The sequence below is a fragment of the Plasmodium sp. gorilla clade G2 genome (genome assembly GCF_900097015.1).
Source record: "Plasmodium sp. gorilla clade G2 genome assembly, chromosome: 4".
NCBI classification, from domain to species: domain Eukaryota; phylum Apicomplexa; class Aconoidasida; order Haemosporida; family Plasmodiidae; genus Plasmodium; species Plasmodium adleri (nom. inval.).
Window position 1 is genome coordinate 615,841 of NC_041696.1, and position 21,660 is coordinate 637,500.

Below are 21,660 nucleotides of genomic sequence, written 5' to 3' on the forward strand. Positions count from 1 at the left end.
ATAATCAAAAAAAAAAAAAAAAAAAAAAAAATTATACAATGTAAAATAAATATTATTTGAATAATAAAATAATGTTAAAATAATTGTAGCATTTGAATTAATCCATTTATACTTTTTCGTCAGGATATATATAAATATATTGAGATATCTATATTTTTTTATTATATATATTATAATATATAATTTATATTTATTATGCTTTTATAACCCTTTGATGTTTTTTTATAAAATATAAATATATAAATATATATATAATATATATATTTTTTCTCATATACGTATATAATATATTTGTTGTATTAAATAATATATATAAATAATATATTATATATATATAATATATATATATATATATATAATATATTAATATATGGAAAAAATATGTTTTCTTTTTAATTTAATAAATCAATACAATGTGAAGAAATAAAATATTTGTTCTTTCTATATATAATTATGTAGATATTCTTTATATTGTTAATTTAAAATTTTTTATGAAAAAGAATGGGGCAATGATAAATAATAAAATAAATAAATATAAATATAAATATATATATATATATATATATATATATATATATATTATTAATATGAACCATTTATTATTTAATATATAATATATAATTTTTATTTATCATAAAAATTCCACATATATTATATATATATTTATTTATTTATATATTTATTAACTTATTAATATTTATAATTTCATTTCCAATACGTTCAATGATTTGTTTGATTTATAATAAAAAAAGAAAAGCATGAACGTTAAAGATGTAGATACTGTTTTAGATATTTTTAGAGGAGGTCCTGGTGTTCATACTTGTTCAGGTATAGAAAATTATTTTTTAGAAAGCAATACATTAGATTATGATATTAAAAAAGAATTCATAAAAAACTTAGAGAACCCCACATGTTTATCAAAATTTTGTATGTTAAAGAGAAAGTTAGTTTATGACTTTTTTTTAGTAAAAAAAGAAATAGTGAAAAAAAAATTGTGGACATGTATAGAAAGTATAATCAATAAATTAAATGATGATGATATAATAAAAGTACATAGATATTTAAAAAAGGAATCTGGAAATGTTATTCATACATTTTTAAATAATATACATTTGAATAAAGATCTTGAAACAAAAGGAAGAAGACGACGAAGAAGAAAAAAAATATATATATTAAAAAAAAGAAAAGGAAAAAAAAAAAACAATCATAATATACAACATAATAATTTCAATATAAATTCTAATAAATTATATTGTAATTTACCTATTAATTTAAATTTAGAACATATATTTTGGAACCATATAAATATAAAAAATTATAAAAAGAAATATTTTTATCATATTAATAAAAATATAAATTCATTGTGGAAAGTATATTTATCATATAACATGTTAAATATAAATAAATGTGAACGTAAAGATATTATAAAAAATATTCTCCACACATTATTAAAAAAAGAATATGAACAATTAAATTGTTTTGAATGGGATTCAAAAGTTCTTCTTTATAAATTATTAAAAAAAGAAGATTCAAAAAATATATCACTTGAAAATTATATAGAAGATGATGATATAATAAGTAATTCAATTAATCATTTTGACAACAATGTGGATATATATCTTAATAGGAAAGATAATTCAGAAAATAAAAATAATACTAATATTAAAGATAAAATTGATTCCATTTCTGAAGATGATAAATTAAGTCTTCAAACAGATGGTCAAACATATAATAATAAAAATAATAATAATAATAATAAAAAAAAAAAAAAAAAAAAAAAGATCATCCGAAAATAATATGATAATGAATAGTAATAATATTTTATTAAATTATAATAAAAATGGTCAATTATTAGATGATTCTTTAAAATTATATAATAACAACAATAATAATAATAATAATAGTAATAATAATAGTAATAATAATAGTAATAATAATAATAATAATAATAATAGTGTTCATTTCCATGTTCATCACAACAACTTAAGTGATTTTAAAAATATACATTATAAAGATACAGATATAATATATGAATTATTATTAAAATCTATAAAAGGAGAAATAAAATTAAAAGTTAAAAATTTTGTTAAGGTTCATCAGGTCGGACAAGGAGCTTATGGAGATGTATGGATGGCAGAAGATATAATAAATAATCAGAGAGTAGCATTAAAAAAATTAAAATTAAATGAAGAAAAAGATGGATTTGCAAAAACTTATATAAGAGAAATATCTATTTTAAATTCTTTAAAACATGAAAATATTGTTGAATTAATTGGAGTCGTACATTCTATTTTACCTATCAATTTTTTTAATCAAACTATAATAAATCAACCTTCTCAAAATTCTAATCCTATCAATATAAATCAAAATAATATTTTTAAAAACAATCTTTTTGATCATAATAGTTATAAAGATTTTCTTATTACTGAAAAGAATTATTTTTTTAATAAAAAAAAGTTAAGTACATTATTTATGTCACCACAAAAAAGAAATTTCTCAACAAATTCAGATGTGTCATTTGATGAAGACAAGTCATTTGATGAAGATATATCATTTGATGAAGACAAGTCATTTGATGAAGACAAGTCATTTGATGAAGATATATCATTTGATGAAGACAAGTCATTTGATGAAGATATATCATTTGATGAAGACAAGTCATTTGATGAAGACAAGTCATTTGATGAAGATATATCATTTGATGAAGACAAGTCATTTGATGAAGATATATCATTTGATGAAGACATGTCATTCAATCAAGATGTGTCATCCCATCAAGATGTGTCATCCCATCAAGATGTGTCATCCCATCAAGATGTGTCATCCCATCAAGATGTATCATCAAATAATTTATTAAAACATAATAATGTGGATCCATCCATTTCTCTTCCATTATCTTCTTACGAAGATACCCTTTCAAGTGATAGTACCCATTCTGACTGTTCATCCTCCACTTTATCTTCATTCATCTCATACGATAAAAATAAAGAAAAAAAATCATGCATCTGGATGGTCTTTGAATATATTCCTTTTGATCTGTCAGGATATAGTGAACTACTTAGAGAAGAAAGAAATGAAAAAGAAAGATATAAATTTGCTAACTTATTCAGTATAGGTGAAATAAAAAATATTTTTATACAATTATTAAAAGCATTAGATTATTGTCATAAAAATAATATTATCCATAGAGATATTAAAATAGCTAATTTGTTAATAGATAATAATGGAATACTAAAACTAGCTGATTTTGGACTAGCTAGATTCCATTCTGATATTAATGCATCTAATATGACAAATAGAGTTATTACATTATGGTATAGACCACCAGAATTATTATTAGGTTCTGAAAATTATATGTCATCTGTTGATATGTGGAGTTGTGGTTGTGTATTAGCAGAATTATTAACTAGCAATCCTTTATTTTCTGCTGAAAATGAAACAGATATATTAAAAATTATTCTTAATAAGTTAGGATTTCCAAATGATAGAGATCTAAAATATTTAAAAAATTTACCTTATTGGAATTTATTGAAATTAAATCCTATACATCCAAATAATATTAATCATAATATAAATCATAATAAAAAAATAGAAACAGAAAGTTCTATAAGAAATATACCTGGAGTAGGAGATCTAGGATTAGATCTTATCAAAAAATGTTTAAAGTGGAATCCATATGAAAGAATCACAGCTAGTGACGCGCTTAATCATCCATGGTTTAAGATACAACCATTGTCTGAAAAAATACATCAAAGAAATAATATTAAAGCAGCTCATAGTTTTATGACCAAAAATTATAAAAAAAGGGATATACCCAAAAATAATTATTCTAAACTTAATGAAAATTTTAGATATATAAATGTAGGCAATTACAGAAGGGCTTATCTTCTAAGTAAATATAATGATCACCTTTTATATCTTAACTCACGTTCATCAAAGAGGGATATACTAAAGGCCCCGTCTCTTCACCAGGGTAATCAAAAGGGATAATATGTGTATATATATATGTATATATGTATATATATATATATATATATATTTGTTAATTCATTTAATTTTTTATTATTTTTTTTTTTTTTTTTTTTTCAGTTGATAAGAAGACAGAAGAATATAAAGAAAAAGATAAAGAAATAGATAAAGAAATAGATAAAGAAATAGATAAAGAAAAAGATAAGAAAAAAGATAAAGAAATAGATAAAGAAAAAGATAAGAAAAAAGATAAAGAAACCAAAACGGAAAGGAAAAATATAGAACACAAGGATAAGAAACATAAAGAATTAGTAAATATTAAAAAGGAAGATGAAACACGACACAGTAAAAAATGTAAAGTCGAATCTGTCACCGATTACAGTGATAGAGGAGAAAATTTAAAAACCCCTCTTGATAATTCCATAAAAAAAAATGAACACAAATTAAATTCAAATAAGTCAGATGTAGACAAAACTAGGAAATCAATTACCATATCAAGAGACGGAAGCTTAAGAAGGAAGGAAAGAAAGACAATAGCAGTGGTAAAATATTATGACCATAAAACGAAAGAATATAATTATAGCCATAGCCCAAGTCATTCTAAAAAGCACAACAATGAAAAAAGGGAAAAGGAAAAAAAAACTGAAGGTTTAGATTATAGGAGGGAAAGCAACAACTATTTTGGAAGAAGCAGAGAAGGTGTAGATGATAGGAGAAGATATTCAACCATTTGTAAAATTGGTTATAACAATGCAGATGGGTATAGGGATAGAATAAGTCACAGGAGTAGGGAAAGGGAGTGGTATAAAAAATCATACGGAAGAAGGAGTAGAGATAGGGATAGAGACAGAGATAGAGAAAGAGAAAGAGAAAGGGATAGAGAAAGAGATAGAGATAAAGATAGAGAAAGGGATAGAGAAAGAGATAGAGATAAAGATAGAGAAAGAGATAGAGAAAGAGATAGAGAAAGAGACAGAGAAAGAGACAGAGATAGAGAAAGAGAAAGAGAAAGGGATAGAGAAAGAGATAGAGATAAAGATAGAGAAAGGGATAGAGAAAGAGATAGAGATAAAGATAGAGAAAGGGATAGAGAAAGAGATAGAGATAAAGATAGAGAACGAGAAAGAGACCGAGAAAGAAACAGAGATAGAGATAGAGAAAAAGAAAAGAAAAGAGATAAAGATAAAGAAAATGATAAAAATAAAGAAGCTGATCATAAAAAGACGACGAATGAAAGTCATCAAGTGAACGATCAAAAAAAACATAAATTAGATACTGAAGAATTAAGGGTTGAAAAGAAAAAGAAAATATAAAAAAAAAAAAAAAAAAAAAAAAATTTTATATATTGATATATATTAACATATTAAATGATATAATTAAATAAATATATATTTTTTATTTTAAATTATTAAACTTATTATAAACATATATGGCATAATATATGCCCCTAAATTTTTTTGCTTTATCAAAAAAAAAAATATATATACATATATAAATAAATATATATATATATATATATATATATATATATATATATAATGGTAGACTTGTTTAAAAAAAAAAAAAAAAAACCACAGGGTGTATTAATTATATAATAAATGTTATATTCACTTAACAAAAAAAAAAAAAAAAAAAAATATACATACATATATATATATATATATTTTATTGGTTACTACTAATAATTTCCCTTCATTTTTTGTTCAATATTTTAATCAAGCCCCACTTAATAAACTCCTTATAATATTTTCTTTTGCTGATGATATGGCTTGATTTAAGGGTGTATGTTGTTCTTGTATATCACTTTCATTCATATACAATCTATTAATAATAACATTAGCATTTGTTTCCATAATAATACCACTATCTGCAATTTCATCTAATATTAAATAAACAGAATCTAATTTATCTATTAGTTGTTTTTTTCCTATATGATTATTTGTTATATTATTTAATGCTTGATGTACTGTTTCTATAATTTCATATAAAATAATTTCATTATCATTATCATCACCAATAATATATATTACAATATCATTAACAGGTAAACACAATATAACATATTTATTTAATAATAATATTTCTGTTTCATTTGAATAATTTAAACCTAATTTTTTTATCTTTTCTGTTATATCCTTTTCAAATAATTTCTGATCTTCTACTGTTTTAAAATCATTATAAGTGTCCATACCATAATTTAATGATTCATAACTACAATTAAAATTTTGTGATTTCTCTTCTTTAAATATTAATTTATCATTATAATATTTTACTGCAATTCTATTTCCATCACTATCTAATATTATTATACCTTCTAACTGCTTTATTGACACGCTTTTCATTTTATAAAAACAAATAAAACATTATATATAAATATATATATATATATATATAAATAAATATATGTTGCCCTTTATATAATAAATAAATAATTATACATATAATAATATTTTTATAAAAAAATATGGAGATGGTTAAAATATTAATATGGACAGAAAAAATTCATTTATTTTAAAAAAACTATATATTTTTATATAATATAATATTATTTATTTATTTTTATATATTAAATATAAATATTATGCATTAAAAAACTATATCATCATGTAAATAAAATTATATATTATTTTTATAATCATAAAATAAAATAAATATATATATATATATATATATATAAATAAATAAACCTTCTGAAATTCAAAAATATTTAAATTAGATTAAATGGTATTATTTTATATATATATAATATATTATAATATTATAATACAAAATAAAAATAAAATAATAAATTATTATATATATATATATATATATATATGTAGTATATATGTTTACATATATATATTACGCTTTATGGTTTTATATATATATATAACAATACGTATAAAATATAATATATACTTATAATATATAAAAATGAATAATCATTCATCACATCATTTATTAAAAAAATATAATGTTCTCACAATATAGTAAATTTATAAATATATATATATATAACATTTTAATAATATAAACATTGTTGCGATAATGTTTAATTTATTTGTATATATATAATATATTATATATATTTAAAATTTCATAATACCACATCCTAAAAATATATATATTATATATATATATATTTTTTATATCTTCAAATTTATGTTACATTGTTCTTTAGTAGTATTTATATACTACCTTGTTCATTTTTTTTTTAATTTTATTTTTTTAGTAATAATGATATTTTTTGTAATCATTTAATATATATATATATATTCATAATAAAAAAAAAATATATAATATTTATAATATTTATCATACATTATAATGTTTTAATAATGGCACATTTATATGAAGAGGTTTATAAAAAGAGAAAATATTTTGATAGAGCTTTATGTAATGATTATGAAGAATGGCAAGATAAAATAAGAGAATCAAAAACGGTTTATATAGGAAATTTATCTATATATACAACACAACAACAAATATATGAGGTAAGCATAAAGAAAAATATTATATAATCATATGTTATACATATATATATATATATGTATATGTATTTATATTTATTTATATTTATTTATTGCCTTCACATTATATACCATTTAATTTTTCTTAGCATATGTCTAAGGCTGGAGATGTAGAAAATATCATCATGGGTTTACATAGAACCGAGAAATCTCCATGTGGCTTTTGTTTTGTAGTTTATAAAAAGAAAGAAGGATATACTCAAGCAGTAAATTTTTTAAATAATTCAATTTTAGATGGTAGAATTATAAGAGTTGATGAAGATCTAGGTATTATTGGTAAACGAAAATATGGAAGAGGAAAAACAGGAGTTCAAAAAAGAGATGAACGTAATAAATTTTATGATGAAGATAGACCTAAAGTCTTAGATAACTTAGTTGATCATACAATTAGTAAAAAAAGAAAACTTAATAATAATCCATATTATGAAAGAAATATAAAACAAAAAATACTCTTACCATCAAATTATACTCTTAATACTACTGAAATGAAAACTAGTAGAATGGTCTATATAAAACCACCGGTAACTTTATATCCAAACGCTCAACATATGATGAATATAAATAAAAATAAACATCAAAATAGAAACTTATATAAATTTCATATAAAAAAAAATAAACAAAATAATAAGCAAACATAAAGTAATACAACACACATATATATATATATATATATATATATATGTATGTATTTTTTCAAATATGCTGTCAGATTTTTTTTAATTTATTTATTTTTTATTCATTAATTTGTACTTATCCTTTTTCTTAATTATACATCTTTATATAATTTTTTCGTATTTATTTTTATAACTTTAATATATATATAATATAATATATCTTTATTTTTTATGTGGTGGCTTATTTTTTTTTTAAAATAAATAAGCATTTCAAAATGTGCACACATATAAATAGGGTGTAGTAAAAAATATATTTTTAATCAGTTTAAGGAATATATTAAAAAAAAAAAAAAAAAATATATATATACATATATATATATATACACAAATTTTGCATGATAAAATTCATCTTTATAAAAGTGTCATTATCATACAGTTAAAGATTGATCATTTGTAAAAAATATATATATATATATATATATATATATTTTATAAGTGGTCATTTTAATTTTTCATTTTTTCTGTAATTTACAAGTATACTGTAAAAATCATCAAAATCTCTTATTCCCCTTTTAAGAGGGAAATCTATTAAATTATATTTTTCATTTTTAAAAAATTGTATAATGGGTATATAATCAGATTCATAAGAATTTAATCTGTGATTAATTATATCTTCATTATCATCTTTTCTTTTTATTAGATTTGTTTTTCCATTACATTGAATACAATCTTTAGATGGTAATATTGGAGGCATATCAAAAGTATCTTGTTGTATATTTGAAACATTAAAATTTTTATCACATCTATCACATATTCTTCTACCTAACAATTTCTTTATTAATATATTTCTTGGTAAATATATATTTACAAATAAATCTATATTAGTCATCTTTATTAATTCTTTACTTTGATACATATTTCTAGGGAAACCATCTAAAATGAATCCTTTATATTTTTTATTCAAAATATTTTTCATTTCATCATGTACTATATTTATTATTAAAGAATCTGATACTAAATTACCACTCCTTACTATATTCTGAATTTCTTTACCTATATTTGATTCTTTTTTTATTTCATTCCTTAAAATATTTCCAACGTTTATATGTTTTAAATTTTCTTTTTTTGATAATATTTCAGCAAATGTCCCTTTACCCACACCAGGCGCTCCAAATAATACAATCCTCATTTTATCACAACAACAAAAAAAAATAATAAGATAAAACTAAATGAGGAAGAAAAAAGGAATAATTAAAGCATTGTGCTTATGCATGAGGGGCAAACAAAAATAAATAAATAAATATATATATATATATATATATATATATATATATTTATTTATTTTTTAATATCAAAAGCGACAGCTACAATTTAATTTCAAGTAGAAGTACTTTTATAATTGTGGGCAAATTAATCTCTACACATAAATAATAATATATATAAATTAATAAATATAAATAAATAAATAAATATATATATATATATATATATATATCCTTATGTAAATTTTTATTTTTTTCAAAACAACAGAAAAAAAAAAAAACGTTAATAAAAAAATATTATTAAATCCTATATCATTTGTTTTGTTTTATTTTTTATGGCCATTTTGTGTACCTTAGGAATAAAAAAATATGAAATATTCATATTATTGTAGGTTCATATTTGAGGTTGTAAGAGGAAGAAAAAAAAAAATTATATATTAAAAATTATTAAAAACAAAACTTAAAAAAAATGAAGATATTTACACTTTTTTAACGTATAAATATATATATTAAAAATTAAAACTTTAAGATTCAAAAAATATAAATATAAATAAATAAATAAATAAATATATATATATATATATATATATATGTAGGTATATATTTTCATATTTTCATATTTTTATATTTTTATATTTTTATATGGAGAATATAGAGCCACAGCCCATCTAATATAAATATTAAATCCAACTCCATATCATTTGTCATATATATAATCAGATATCAAGTAATTTAAATTTTTTCGAAATGACCTGAACAAGTCATAATTTATTTTTTGAAAAATTTTTTTCATACAAAAAGTAAAAAAACTTTTCTTTGGAGCATAGACATCTTCATCATATGAAACATTAGTTGGCATAAAAAAGATGTTATGAAAATTTGTAAGTTTTTTATAATTAGAATATTTTAATGCAGTAATAAGATTTTCAAATGAGTTTAAAATTATATTAGGTTTTGGAAGGCAATATTCTGTAAAATTATTTTGGAAATGTTTTAAAAAAATATTATAAAATTGGCTAGCTTGTTCATACGAAAAAAAAATGGGTATATATTTTTTTTGATCTTTAGTTTCGATTTGTATAATTAACGTTTCTTCATTATCATTGTTATTATGAATATTATTATGATTATTATTATGATCATTATTATGATCATTATTATGATCATCATTCTTATTATTACTATTATCTTTCATGTGATTTCCTTCCTTTTCATCAGATTTATTTATTTTTTCATTTTTTGTAACTTCAATTGTGTAAGTTAAATACACATTAGGATATAATTGAACCCTTTTTGTTTTTTCTAAGTCATTATAAAACAAGTGGAAAAATTTTTTTTTTAATATTGATTTGCGCAATTTTATTTTATTAATATAATATATAGGTGTACCATAAAAAACCTTTTTATTTTTGAGAACATTTTGTAGTTGTTCATAATTAGGAATTAATATAAAATTAATTTTTGATTTATACATGTTTTTAATTTTCATAAAATAACTTAAATTGGTTAGCATAATTTTTGAACCAAAAAAGGGAGTGTTGGTTTTTTTCTCTTCTTTTAAATTTTTATTATATAAATATAAAATATCATCTCTATAAGCTTCAGCAGTTTTTAAATCGAAAAAAAATATAGCAACCGAATTAGTAGGATCATAAATTTCATTGACATTAATTTGTGATCTATATTCATCATTATATAAAACCATAGGAAATAATAGCTTATTTTCTTCATTGGATAATTTAATATGTTTATCAAAGAATTCTTTTTCATTAACATATAAATTGTTACTATTATTGTTATTATTGTTACTATTATTATTATTATTAAAGTGAAAGGATAATATTATTTCATCAAATTCATTGGTAACAGCAAACAAAGGGACATTTTCTAAATTCTTCATTTCATAATCACTCTTTTTTCCTTTAAAAAAAAGAAAATTAACCTTTCTCAAAAATCTATATCCATTATTCTTTATATTAAATAACTCCTTATTTATAGGAGGATATATTTTGTGTGGACATTGTTTTTCTGACGATAAAATCTTTTTAGTTTTAATGACAAATATTTGAATTACATATAACAAAACAATTAGTTCTCTTCCATATTTTAGTAAACGCATTTTATTATTAATTTATTTTTTCTCATCACTTGTAAAATAAAAACATAAAAACAAATAAAATATAAATATTATATAAATTATATATATTATATAAATTTAATATATTGTTTATATTATATATATATTTTATATTATTTATATTATATATATTATTTATAAATAACAAAAAAAAAAAAAAAAAAAAAATACAAATAAATACATAAATATATATACATATATATATATGTGTAGTATTAATATGAACACAAATAAGGTTAAGAATAAATCACGTCAATTCGAAAAAAGTTCTATTCTGCCATATTAAAATTAAACAAGGATCCACACACCCCCAAAAAAAAAAAAAAAAAAGAAAAAAAGGAAAGGCAAAAAATAAAATTTATACAATAAATAAAAAAGAATTATAAATTATAATAAAAAATAAATATAAAAAAAAAAAAGAACTTTATAACAAAAACAAAAAAAAAAAATAAAAAAAAAATTCTTATTAAAAATATAAACCCTAAAACTTAAAACTTAAAAGCCATTATTTATATATATATATTTGGGAATGGGTAAAAAAAAAAAAATTAGAAATTTATAATATATAAGAAATGAAAAAATGGAAACTTTCTTTTAATATATGATATTATATTTAAGTTTTATTATTATTTAATTTTTTCTTTTTTTTTTTTTTTTTTTAAATATTATTATTATTTTTTTTTTCTCCCTATAAATATAATATATATAAAATTTATATATGAGCTCATAATATAAATATAAGGTAACGGAACAAAAAAAAAAAAAAAAAAATATATATATATATATATATATATATATAATATATTTTTATTTATTTGTTTATTCATTTATTCAATTTTACACCAGTATTACTGTTAAAAAAAATATATTTTTTAGAAATTAAATTTGAATTTAAAAATGTATGTATAAACAAATTTACAGTGTGTAATATATATATATATATATATATATTTTTTTTTTTTTTTTTTTTTTTTTGTGAATTTCTACAATTTTATATGAACCGAACTATCATAAAATAATAAATAATTAATACACATATATATATATATTTTTTTTTCTGTATTGTTTTTTTTTTTTTTTTTTTTTTTTTTTTTTAAACCATTGAGTGTAATGTGTATTATAAATATATATAATATTTGAATGAATTATGCTTCTATATATTTTCACATATGTGTAATTATATATATGTGTGGATAAATAAATTAATATTGGTTTTTTGTTTTTGTACCCCTAATATGTAATATATATATATATATAAATATATATATGTAAATCCTTATATGTTTATTTAATTGGTCCTTTGTAAGTGTCTCCAACTAGTTTTCATTATTTTTATTTTTCATTATTTTTATTTTTATTTTTATTTTCATTTTCATTTAATTTTATTTTTCATTTTTATTATGGCTGGATACATTTTTGGAAATGTTCAGAATAACCTGAACAGGGCAAGGCACAGCTTAACAAACACTCTTAGCGATATGAGATTAGATGAGAGTTATATTAAAAGTATTCGAATGAATATAAAGAAACGATTTGATAAATTAATGAATAAAATAATACCATTTGAAACTATTGATGAAAATAAAAGATTTGTTGTTATTATTGAGAAAAAAAAAAATTATGAAAATTTCCGATGTCCTATATGTATGTTAATATTATTTAAACCAGTAAGAACAAAATGTGGTCATATATTTTGTAGAGAATGTATAGAAAAAGTTCTCTTAAAATTTGATTATTGTCCTCTGTGTAGAAGTTTTATAAAAGATAAGAAATTAGATAATGTAGATAACAATTTTTTAGGTTCCGAATATGAAAATATAAAAATTCGATGTTATAAATGTAAAGAAATAACAAATATAAAAAATTATGAAAAACATATAATAAATCATATTATGAATATACATAAAAGTAATGATAAACAAAAGAATTCAAGTGAAGATGGTGATAATTATAATTTTCTTAGTATACAAAAAAATAAAAAAAATAGTAATTATTTATATTCTATTTCAAATAATTATATACATAATTTTTATCATCATATTAATCCATATAATTTCGATTCTTACTTTAATAAAAAATTTCAAATTATTTTTATGAATGAATTTTTTAATTTATTACTAAAACATAATATAAATACACATATAGATAATTTTTATCTTTTGTATGGTCAAAATATTTTACATGATTTTAAACACATAAATGTAGAAGTACAAGACATTATGTGTGACGTTTTCTTCATCATAAAAATTAGAAGAAAAAAAAAAAAAAAAAAAAATTATAATAATAATAATAATAATAATAATAATAATGATGATGTGGATGATTTATATATGGAAAATTCAAAATATTTATCAGAAGAAAAAAATAATATTATTATGTCGAAGGATATAAATATGAATAAATATATTAATGGTAACTTAATTTCTAATGAAGAGGAAAATAAAAAAGATATAAATCAAAATAACTTTATAACAAATAATATGAAGAAGAAAAACTCTATTATTTTCAATTCTTATAAAAAAAAATTATATACCAATGATACATTTGAAATGTATCAGAAAAAATTATTAATACATAATAAAAAAACACAAAATAAATATATATATATCTTATTTGAATATAATACGAAAAATATATTTTTTACACTCCTACAAAATATACCAGTATTTAAAAATATGAATATTATAAAATTGGTTAAGTTTAATAATAATAAAATGAATTCTATAGAACACACAACAGATATCAGTAAACAGTTAATTACCCTCTTCTCTATTTTAAATGAAAAAAGAATTTTAAGAACGTACCATAAATATTTCTATAATTCTATTCATTTGTTTCATGAACTTATATATTCTCTCCTTTTTTCAAAAAATCAAAATCAAAAAAATGAAAATATAGATGTTGCATATATGCAAGACATATATGAAATGGAAGAAAAACAATTAAACGATATAAATTATTATAATAATTCTCAAAATTGTTATAACTATGAAAATAATCAGAATGAAGAACCATCTGAAAAATGTTATAACTATAAAAATGATCAGAATGAAGAACCATCTCAACATTATAATAACAATGACAATTTTATAGAAAAAATTGAACACAATTTTAAAAACATATTCCTTAAAGATTATGAACTTATGTTCATTTTATTTTATTTGAAATATGAATATAGACTTCCATTGCAATCTGAATATCTCTATTTATATTCAGAAAATTTTATAGCAAAAATTTTAAGAGATCAAGAAAGAGAACAAGATATTTTTATATCAAACGTGTATAGTTATCATAATTTAGATATTATACAAAATGAAAATAAAATGAAAGGAGAAAATATATTATCTTCAGGAAATAATGGAATTGTAAATAATGATAAAGGTATATTTATTATATTAAAAATACAAAGAGGCAAATTAAAAAATCAAGATGATAATGAAAGTAATATTATAGACAACAAAAATAATTGTAATGAAAAAATATTAAATAATAATGAATATATTAATTCAATTGAAGAAAATATGAACAATTCTGAATATACTAATAAAAAAGATTTTTATAAAAAATATGTTCAGAAAAATATGAATAAAATAAATACAAATACAAAAAATATAAATCATTATTATGATATACATAATGTCTGTTATATTATTATATCTTATTCAACAAAAGGTTTTCAATGGTATCTTAATAATTCTGTAGATTTTTTAAATAAAAAACAAATTGAATATAAAAGTCAAGAGGTATTTTTTCTTATTGATAAATTAATTCTTTTCTTTTTTAATATCAGAAATAAAAAGTATAGTTCCGTCTTCTGGAACTCTACTCATCTGTTTCAGTGCATGCTCAACTTTTGTTGTGAATAAAATGGAACATATATATGTATATATGTATATACATATATATATTATATATATTATATATATATGTATCTATTAATTTTCATATCATACACCAGTTGAACATTTTTTTTTTTTTTTTAATTAAAATATATTTTTATATAAATCACATCCATCGTGTAGTTTATTCTTTTCTTTATTATTTTTTTTTTGTTTTTTGTTAATTTGAAAATTATTTATTATTATTTGTTTAACATTTTGAATTTGTGTCAACATTGCTCAATACTTTTTTCTTTTGTATTAAAATAAAACTTACGCATAAGAATATACCTTTGTTATTTTAATAAATAAAAGCATACCTGGTCATTAATATATATATATATATATATATATATATATATATTTATTTATTTATTTATTTATTATTTGATCAATTTTAAAAAAATAAAAATATTTCTTTATTAGGAAAAATAGAAAAGTCTATAATACTTTAAAAACAAACATATAAAAATATACACACACAGGAATACAAACATATATATATATAATATATATATTTATGGATCCCATATATTGATATTCTCATATGTTCATCATTAATATATCTTTTCTTTTTTTAAATATTATAAAAATGATATGAAAAAAAAGAAAAAAAAAAAAAAAAAAAAAAAAAAAAAAAATAAAAACATATATATAAATGAATAATAATAATAATAATATATATAAAAAAAAAAAAAATTAGGATAAAAGATTTAACATATAAATTATAAATGTAACTATATATAAAGTGTTCATAATATATATACCTTTTAATTTTAATTTTTTTTTTTTTTTTTTTTTTTTTTGTTTTTGGTTAGCACTGAATTCTTTTTGCAAAAAATGGCTAGCTACAGCAATAAAAAAAAAAAAAAGTACATATATATATATAAATCCATACACATAAAAACATTTTTGTGTATTTAATTTAAATAAGTTCCAAGGTCATTTTTTTTTTTATGTGCTTATATATATGTTCATATTTCTTAATAGGTTATATTCTTTATAATTTTCATAATTTACCAAATCAATAAAATATACACACACAAATATATATATATATATATATATGTATATTTTTATATTTATGTGCATACATATTATACCTTTGCTTATCTACACTTTTTTAATTTGATTAATTGTCTTCTCTTCCAGTTAGCTCTTATAGATGGTCTACTCTTAGCAGATAAGTGTCCTTTGACACGTAATCCTCTATATTTCTTACCTGCTGAAGTGAGACCTCTTAATTCTCTGTGTTTATGCACAGGGTTACATATCCAATTAACTTTTGGATTATTTCTTACAGCATTATGATTTGGATCTACTAATATAACTTCATAATATTTATATACTGCATCTTGACCCACCCAATAACTATTTAATACACGTAAATTTCCACATATACTTTTTCCAACTTTACCTTCAGCTACACTTTTTAAATTTCTTGTTGATTTTTGTTTGTGAACACCTTGGTGTTTTGGTTTTCCATGAACAATACCTTTCTTAACTCTTTTTTTTCTATCACCTCTTCTAACACGTACTCTATATATAACAAATCCTTGTATCGCTTTATATCCTAAGCGACGTGCTTTATCTGGTCTACTGGGCTTTGACACTCTATGAACAACAGGCAGTTGCCTATAATAAAAAAAAAAAAAAAATATATACATATAATATATATATATATATATATATATATATATTTTTGAATGGCAAAAGTGAGGACGTAAAAAAAAAAAAATTTTAAAAAAAACAAAATAAATATAAATATACATATACATATACATATATCCATTTTATTACATATCATCATATTCATATTTTGTATTCCCATTTATTTTATATATATATTTATTTTATTTTTTTATTTGTTACCTATATTCCCATGTTCTAACTCTTAATAAAAAATGCATAGCATCAGATTGCTTTTTTTTCCATATTTCTTGAATGTACTTATAAGCTCCCATTTTTATATTTTATTATTTTTTTATATATATAAAAAATTAAATCGACAATAGAAATTTAAAGAACGATGACAAATAAATAATATAAATATTATATTATATTATAATTATTATTTTAACTTTTTTCTTTTTTCTTTTATTATTTTTTTTATTTATTAATGAATTATCTTATTTTTCTTTCTCTTATCCTCATAAAATTAAAAATAAATGAAGGAACTATAAATAAAATAAATAATATATTTCAAATTTAATTTTTTTTTTTTTTTTTTTTACTTATTTTTATAAAAGAATTTTTTTAAAAAGTTGAATTAAAAATATTGCGGTTTTTTTTTTTTTTTTTCATAAGATATATTAAAATTATATAAATAATATATATATATATATATATACTATTTTTTAATGTATGGATCTTTAAAATGTTTACCAATATGTTATATTATATATATTTTTAATACATATATTTAATTATATATAATATTATATAATATATATGATAATATTTAATTAGAAAAAATATGGAGTGCTATGAAAATAAAAAATATATATTTTATTATATATTTATAGGTATAAAATATTTAATATATATATAATAATATTATTATATATACGCAGATATATTTATTATTATATATATGTAATATATTTCATTTATATAAATTTATATTGATGATCTAGGGATGTGGGGTATACATAAAAATATAAATAAACATAAAATAATATATATATATATATATATATATAATATTATATATATATTATATTATGTGGGATATGAATGATGATATGTATTATATATATAATATATAAAAAAAATGTGACAAGAATTATATATAATACTTAATTTTTTAATTAAAATGAAGGTTAAATAAATTATTCCCATATATATAAATAACGAAAAAAATAAAATATATTATTATATAATATATTAATTATGTTTTATATAATAAGCCATATATATAATATTAAGATGAAAATTCCTTTTTTTTTTTTTTTTTTCAAAAAAGAAAAAATATGAGGAAACATAGCCTCCCATCTCACTAATATAATTTAATATATATTTATATATAATAATATATATATCATAAAAATATATATATATATATATATTAATTATTATAGGCTTTTTTTTTTTTTTTTTTTTTTTTGTTTTTTCCTAATTATTAATATAATAAATTTATTAAAAACAAAAAAAATAAATATAAATAATATAATAAATAAATATATAATATTTTTATTATATATGAATGAACAAGTTATTCCTTTAAGCAAATTTTAAAAATATATATTTTATATGTAGTCAACCTTTATTAAAAATATAATTGAACATATAAAAATTATAAATATATAAAATATTATATATATATATATATATATATATATACAACTAATAATTATGGTTCAATAAAATATTAGGCCGTTATCATAAGGTAACTTATAAAAGATGTATATCTTTTATGTATGTTCTTATTAAATATAATCTACATAAAATATATTATATATATATATATAATTATATGTGTTTATATTTATTTTCTTAATATTTTATATATACACCTATATGTTGTGTAAGGATAATATATTTTCTTATAAAAAATTTTGTAACCACAATAAACAAAAAAAAAAAAAAGAAAAAAAAATTATTCCTTTTTTACAACATATAAATAAATAAATATATATATATATATATTTATATATTTATAATGAACGTAATGAAACAACAAATAAAATGGAAAATAATGCAATAATGAAAAAAAAAAAAAAAAAAAAAAAAAAAACCTTTGTGTGTGTTTTTTTTTTTTTTTTTTTTTGGTTCTTTTTATATTAATCATAATATGTAATAAAATATAATTGTCTTTTTTTTTTATAAGTATAATAAAGAATGAATAATATAAAAACCACTTAAATATTATTTGGCATTACAATATATATATATATATATATATATATATATATATATATATTTGTATCATCAATTTTGTTATATATATATGTACATTTAACTACACACAAACAAAAAAAGTACTCATCACATAATATATATATATATATATATAGTAGTATCAAAACAAATGTAAAATCCTATGGAATTAAATATAACTTTTATATATCTTCAAAGACACAATCACACACGTTCATAAATATAAACATCTAATATGTATCATATATAAATATGAAGAAATAAACATTCATTCAATATTTATGTAATTTAAAAAAATAATATAGCTACATATATTTTCACACATTCATATATTATATATATGTATGTATGAGTACTATGGTGTAATCTGTCTATGTTAATATATTTTTTTGATCTCATCATAAACATGTGCATCGTGTTTACAAAAAAAAAAATTGTGTTTTCATCAAAAATAATATATATCTACTTGTTTATAAAAATATTATATTAATAATATATTTATATAAGGTGATAAACATATATTATATGTATATGTATTTTTTAAATAAGCAGTGTTCTATATGTGGCTCTTTAAAGCTGCATACACATAAAATAAGCACATTATAACATATAAATAAATATATACATATATATATATATATTACTAAATGATCATATGTATACATGTTTACTTTTTAATATGTCATTCTAAAAATACTTTAATTTTTTGATTGTTTAATGTGCCCCCGTCATACTGACCTGTATGAAAAAATAATCAAAACATAATCATATCAAAAATATATATATATATATATATATATATATATATAGGTATATTTTTTTTTTTTATTACTTGCTGCTAGAGAAGCCGATTCAAAATCAGGAAATGTAATACAAGCACGCCCAGAATGGGTACCCTACAAAGAAATTATAAAAATAATATAACACAAAAAAAAAAAAAAATGATAAGACAACAGAATATTCTATATTATATAAATGTAATTATTATATATACTTTTATATTTTTTTTATTAATTATAAAAAAAAAAAAAAAAAAAAAAAATACCTTGCTTGTTAACATTATGTCGGCACCTAACACATTCCCTACACATTTAAAAGTTTCCATGATTTCTTGTGCACTTAAATCTTTAGGTATCTATAAATATTAAAAAAAATAAAACATGTATAATAATATACATATATATATATATAATAAGACCATTTGAAATAAATAACAGAATATGTAGGAGCACATAAATATATATACAAATATATATTTTTAGCTAACATTTGTAACTATTATATTATGGGGTTTTTTATCAGTCATAGGTGTATTCATTTTATTTCCTTTGGCTTTATAAGAATATTTCATATTATCCACATGCGATTCATCTTTTAAAAAAATAAAATAAATAAATATAAATATATATATATATATATATATATATAATATGGTGGTTCCATTTATTTAATAGCCATTTTTTAAAAAAAATTTCTCACATGGATGGTATTTCATAGGAACCATTTTGCTTTCATGGAAAGAGCCTGGAACTGGTGGCAGACGTTTCATATTAGTTGGGCACATATTTATAACTAAAAAGAAAAATATAAAAATATAAAAATATAAATATTGATATATATATATATATATATATTTTTGTGAATTTCCTTAGCAATATATTTATAAATTTTCAATGTATGTGTCCTTTTATTTCTCTTACTAGGCTCTGATAATTTTCTCGATGAAAAATGATTAGGTGGAGGTGCCTCCTTTGAATAACTCGGAAATCCACCCGCATTTTTTTTTAAAATTTTGGATGATGTCTTAGGTAAGGCTAAAAAAAAAAAAAAAAAAAATAAATAAAATAAATAAAATAAAAAAATAAAAAAAATAAAAAAAATAAAAAAAAAAAAAATAAAAAAAATAAAAAAAAAAAAAATAAAAAAAATACAATATGAAAGAATGCATAATAAATAAATATACATATATATATATAATTTTTTTTTTTTTTTTTTTTTTTTTTTTTTTTTTTTTAAATGGTAATACCAAGTTCGGGGGGGGGTTTCAACAGATATGGCCTTGTTGAAGAAATGTTCGATAAAGCTGGAAACTTTGGAGGGTATATAACATTTCCTTTTATATTATATTCATATGATGATTTGTTCATATAATATATAGGAGGATCTGTATTTATTTGATTAATATTATTATTTGGTAAGAGAGTATTTTTTTTGTTTTTATCTTCTTGTTCTTTAATTAGATTTATAGTATTTCTATTTTGATAATATGATGCATGTCGTATTTGAATATGATTTTTAAATTTGTCTTTATCTATAATATTATTTGTGATATTATAATACATCATATTATTATTAATAATATCATTTTTTTTATTATTTGCATTGATATTATAATTTGTAGAAACTTTT

The 21,660-nt window shown here is 18.5% G+C and overlaps 8 protein-coding genes across 8 annotated transcripts in view; 3 read left to right on the forward strand and 5 right to left on the reverse strand.

The window, feature by feature from the left end:
* Positions 1-758: 758 nt before the first annotated feature.
* PADL01_0414500 (cdc2-related protein kinase 3) lies at positions 759-5,282 on the forward strand (the record flags this gene model as incomplete). The annotated part of the gene is given in 3 exon segments (XM_028685262.1): positions 759-1,787; positions 1,804-3,973; positions 4,198-5,282. The coding sequence occupies 3 exon segments, from the start codon at positions 759-761 to the stop codon at positions 5,280-5,282; spliced, it is 4,284 nt and encodes a 1,427-aa protein (XP_028536778.1).
* A 402-nt stretch (positions 5,283-5,684) lies between these two features.
* Positions 5,685-6,311, reverse strand: PADL01_0414600 (coatomer subunit zeta, putative; the record flags this gene model as incomplete). The annotated part of the gene is made up of 1 exon (XM_028685263.1): positions 5,685-6,311. One exon carries the CDS (start codon positions 6,309-6,311, stop codon positions 5,685-5,687), a length of 627 nt encoding a protein of 208 aa, XP_028536779.1.
* Positions 6,312-7,289: 978 nt separating this feature from the next.
* On the forward strand, positions 7,290-8,119 carry PADL01_0414700 (nuclear cap-binding protein, putative; the record flags this gene model as incomplete). Its single annotated transcript, XM_028685264.1, has 2 exons — positions 7,290-7,445; positions 7,571-8,119. 2 exons carry the CDS (start codon positions 7,290-7,292, stop codon positions 8,117-8,119), a joined length of 705 nt encoding a protein of 234 aa, XP_028536780.1.
* Positions 8,120-8,594: 475 nt separating this feature from the next.
* Positions 8,595-9,284, reverse strand: PADL01_0414800 (GTP:AMP phosphotransferase; the record flags this gene model as incomplete). The annotated part of the gene is made up of 1 exon (XM_028685265.1): positions 8,595-9,284. One exon carries the CDS (start codon positions 9,282-9,284, stop codon positions 8,595-8,597), a length of 690 nt encoding a protein of 229 aa, XP_028536781.1.
* Positions 9,285-10,054: 770 nt separating this feature from the next.
* On the reverse strand, positions 10,055-11,476 carry PADL01_0414900 (conserved Plasmodium protein, unknown function; the record flags this gene model as incomplete). The annotated part of the gene is made up of 1 exon (XM_028685266.1): positions 10,055-11,476. One exon carries the CDS (start codon positions 11,474-11,476, stop codon positions 10,055-10,057), a length of 1,422 nt encoding a protein of 473 aa, XP_028536782.1.
* A 1,418-nt stretch (positions 11,477-12,894) lies between these two features.
* Positions 12,895-15,360, forward strand: PADL01_0415000 (RING zinc finger protein, putative; the record flags this gene model as incomplete). Its single annotated transcript, XM_028685267.1, has 1 exon — positions 12,895-15,360. One exon carries the CDS (start codon positions 12,895-12,897, stop codon positions 15,358-15,360), a length of 2,466 nt encoding a protein of 821 aa, XP_028536783.1.
* A 1,121-nt stretch (positions 15,361-16,481) lies between these two features.
* PADL01_0415100 (60S ribosomal protein L15, putative) lies at positions 16,482-17,336 on the reverse strand (the record flags this gene model as incomplete). Its single annotated transcript, XM_028685268.1, has 2 exons — positions 16,482-17,007; positions 17,245-17,336. 2 exons carry the CDS (start codon positions 17,334-17,336, stop codon positions 16,482-16,484), a joined length of 618 nt encoding a protein of 205 aa, XP_028536784.1.
* Positions 17,337-19,933: 2,597 nt separating this feature from the next.
* Positions 19,934-21,660, reverse strand: part of PADL01_0415200 (RNA-binding protein, putative) — a gene marked incomplete at both ends in the record, with an annotated part of 2,674 nt that continues 947 nt past the window's right edge. Inside the window, 7 exons of the mRNA XM_028685270.1 lie at positions 19,934-19,989; positions 20,084-20,147; positions 20,297-20,386; positions 20,519-20,622; positions 20,731-20,823; positions 20,952-21,065; positions 21,278-21,660. The exon at positions 21,278-21,660 is cut by the window's right edge and continues 947 nt beyond it. Of these exons, the coding sequence (XP_028536785.1) occupies positions 19,934-19,989; positions 20,084-20,147; positions 20,297-20,386; positions 20,519-20,622; positions 20,731-20,823; positions 20,952-21,065; positions 21,278-21,660 (904 nt within the window). The remainder of the gene's footprint in view (positions 19,990-20,083; positions 20,148-20,296; positions 20,387-20,518; positions 20,623-20,730; positions 20,824-20,951; positions 21,066-21,277) is intronic.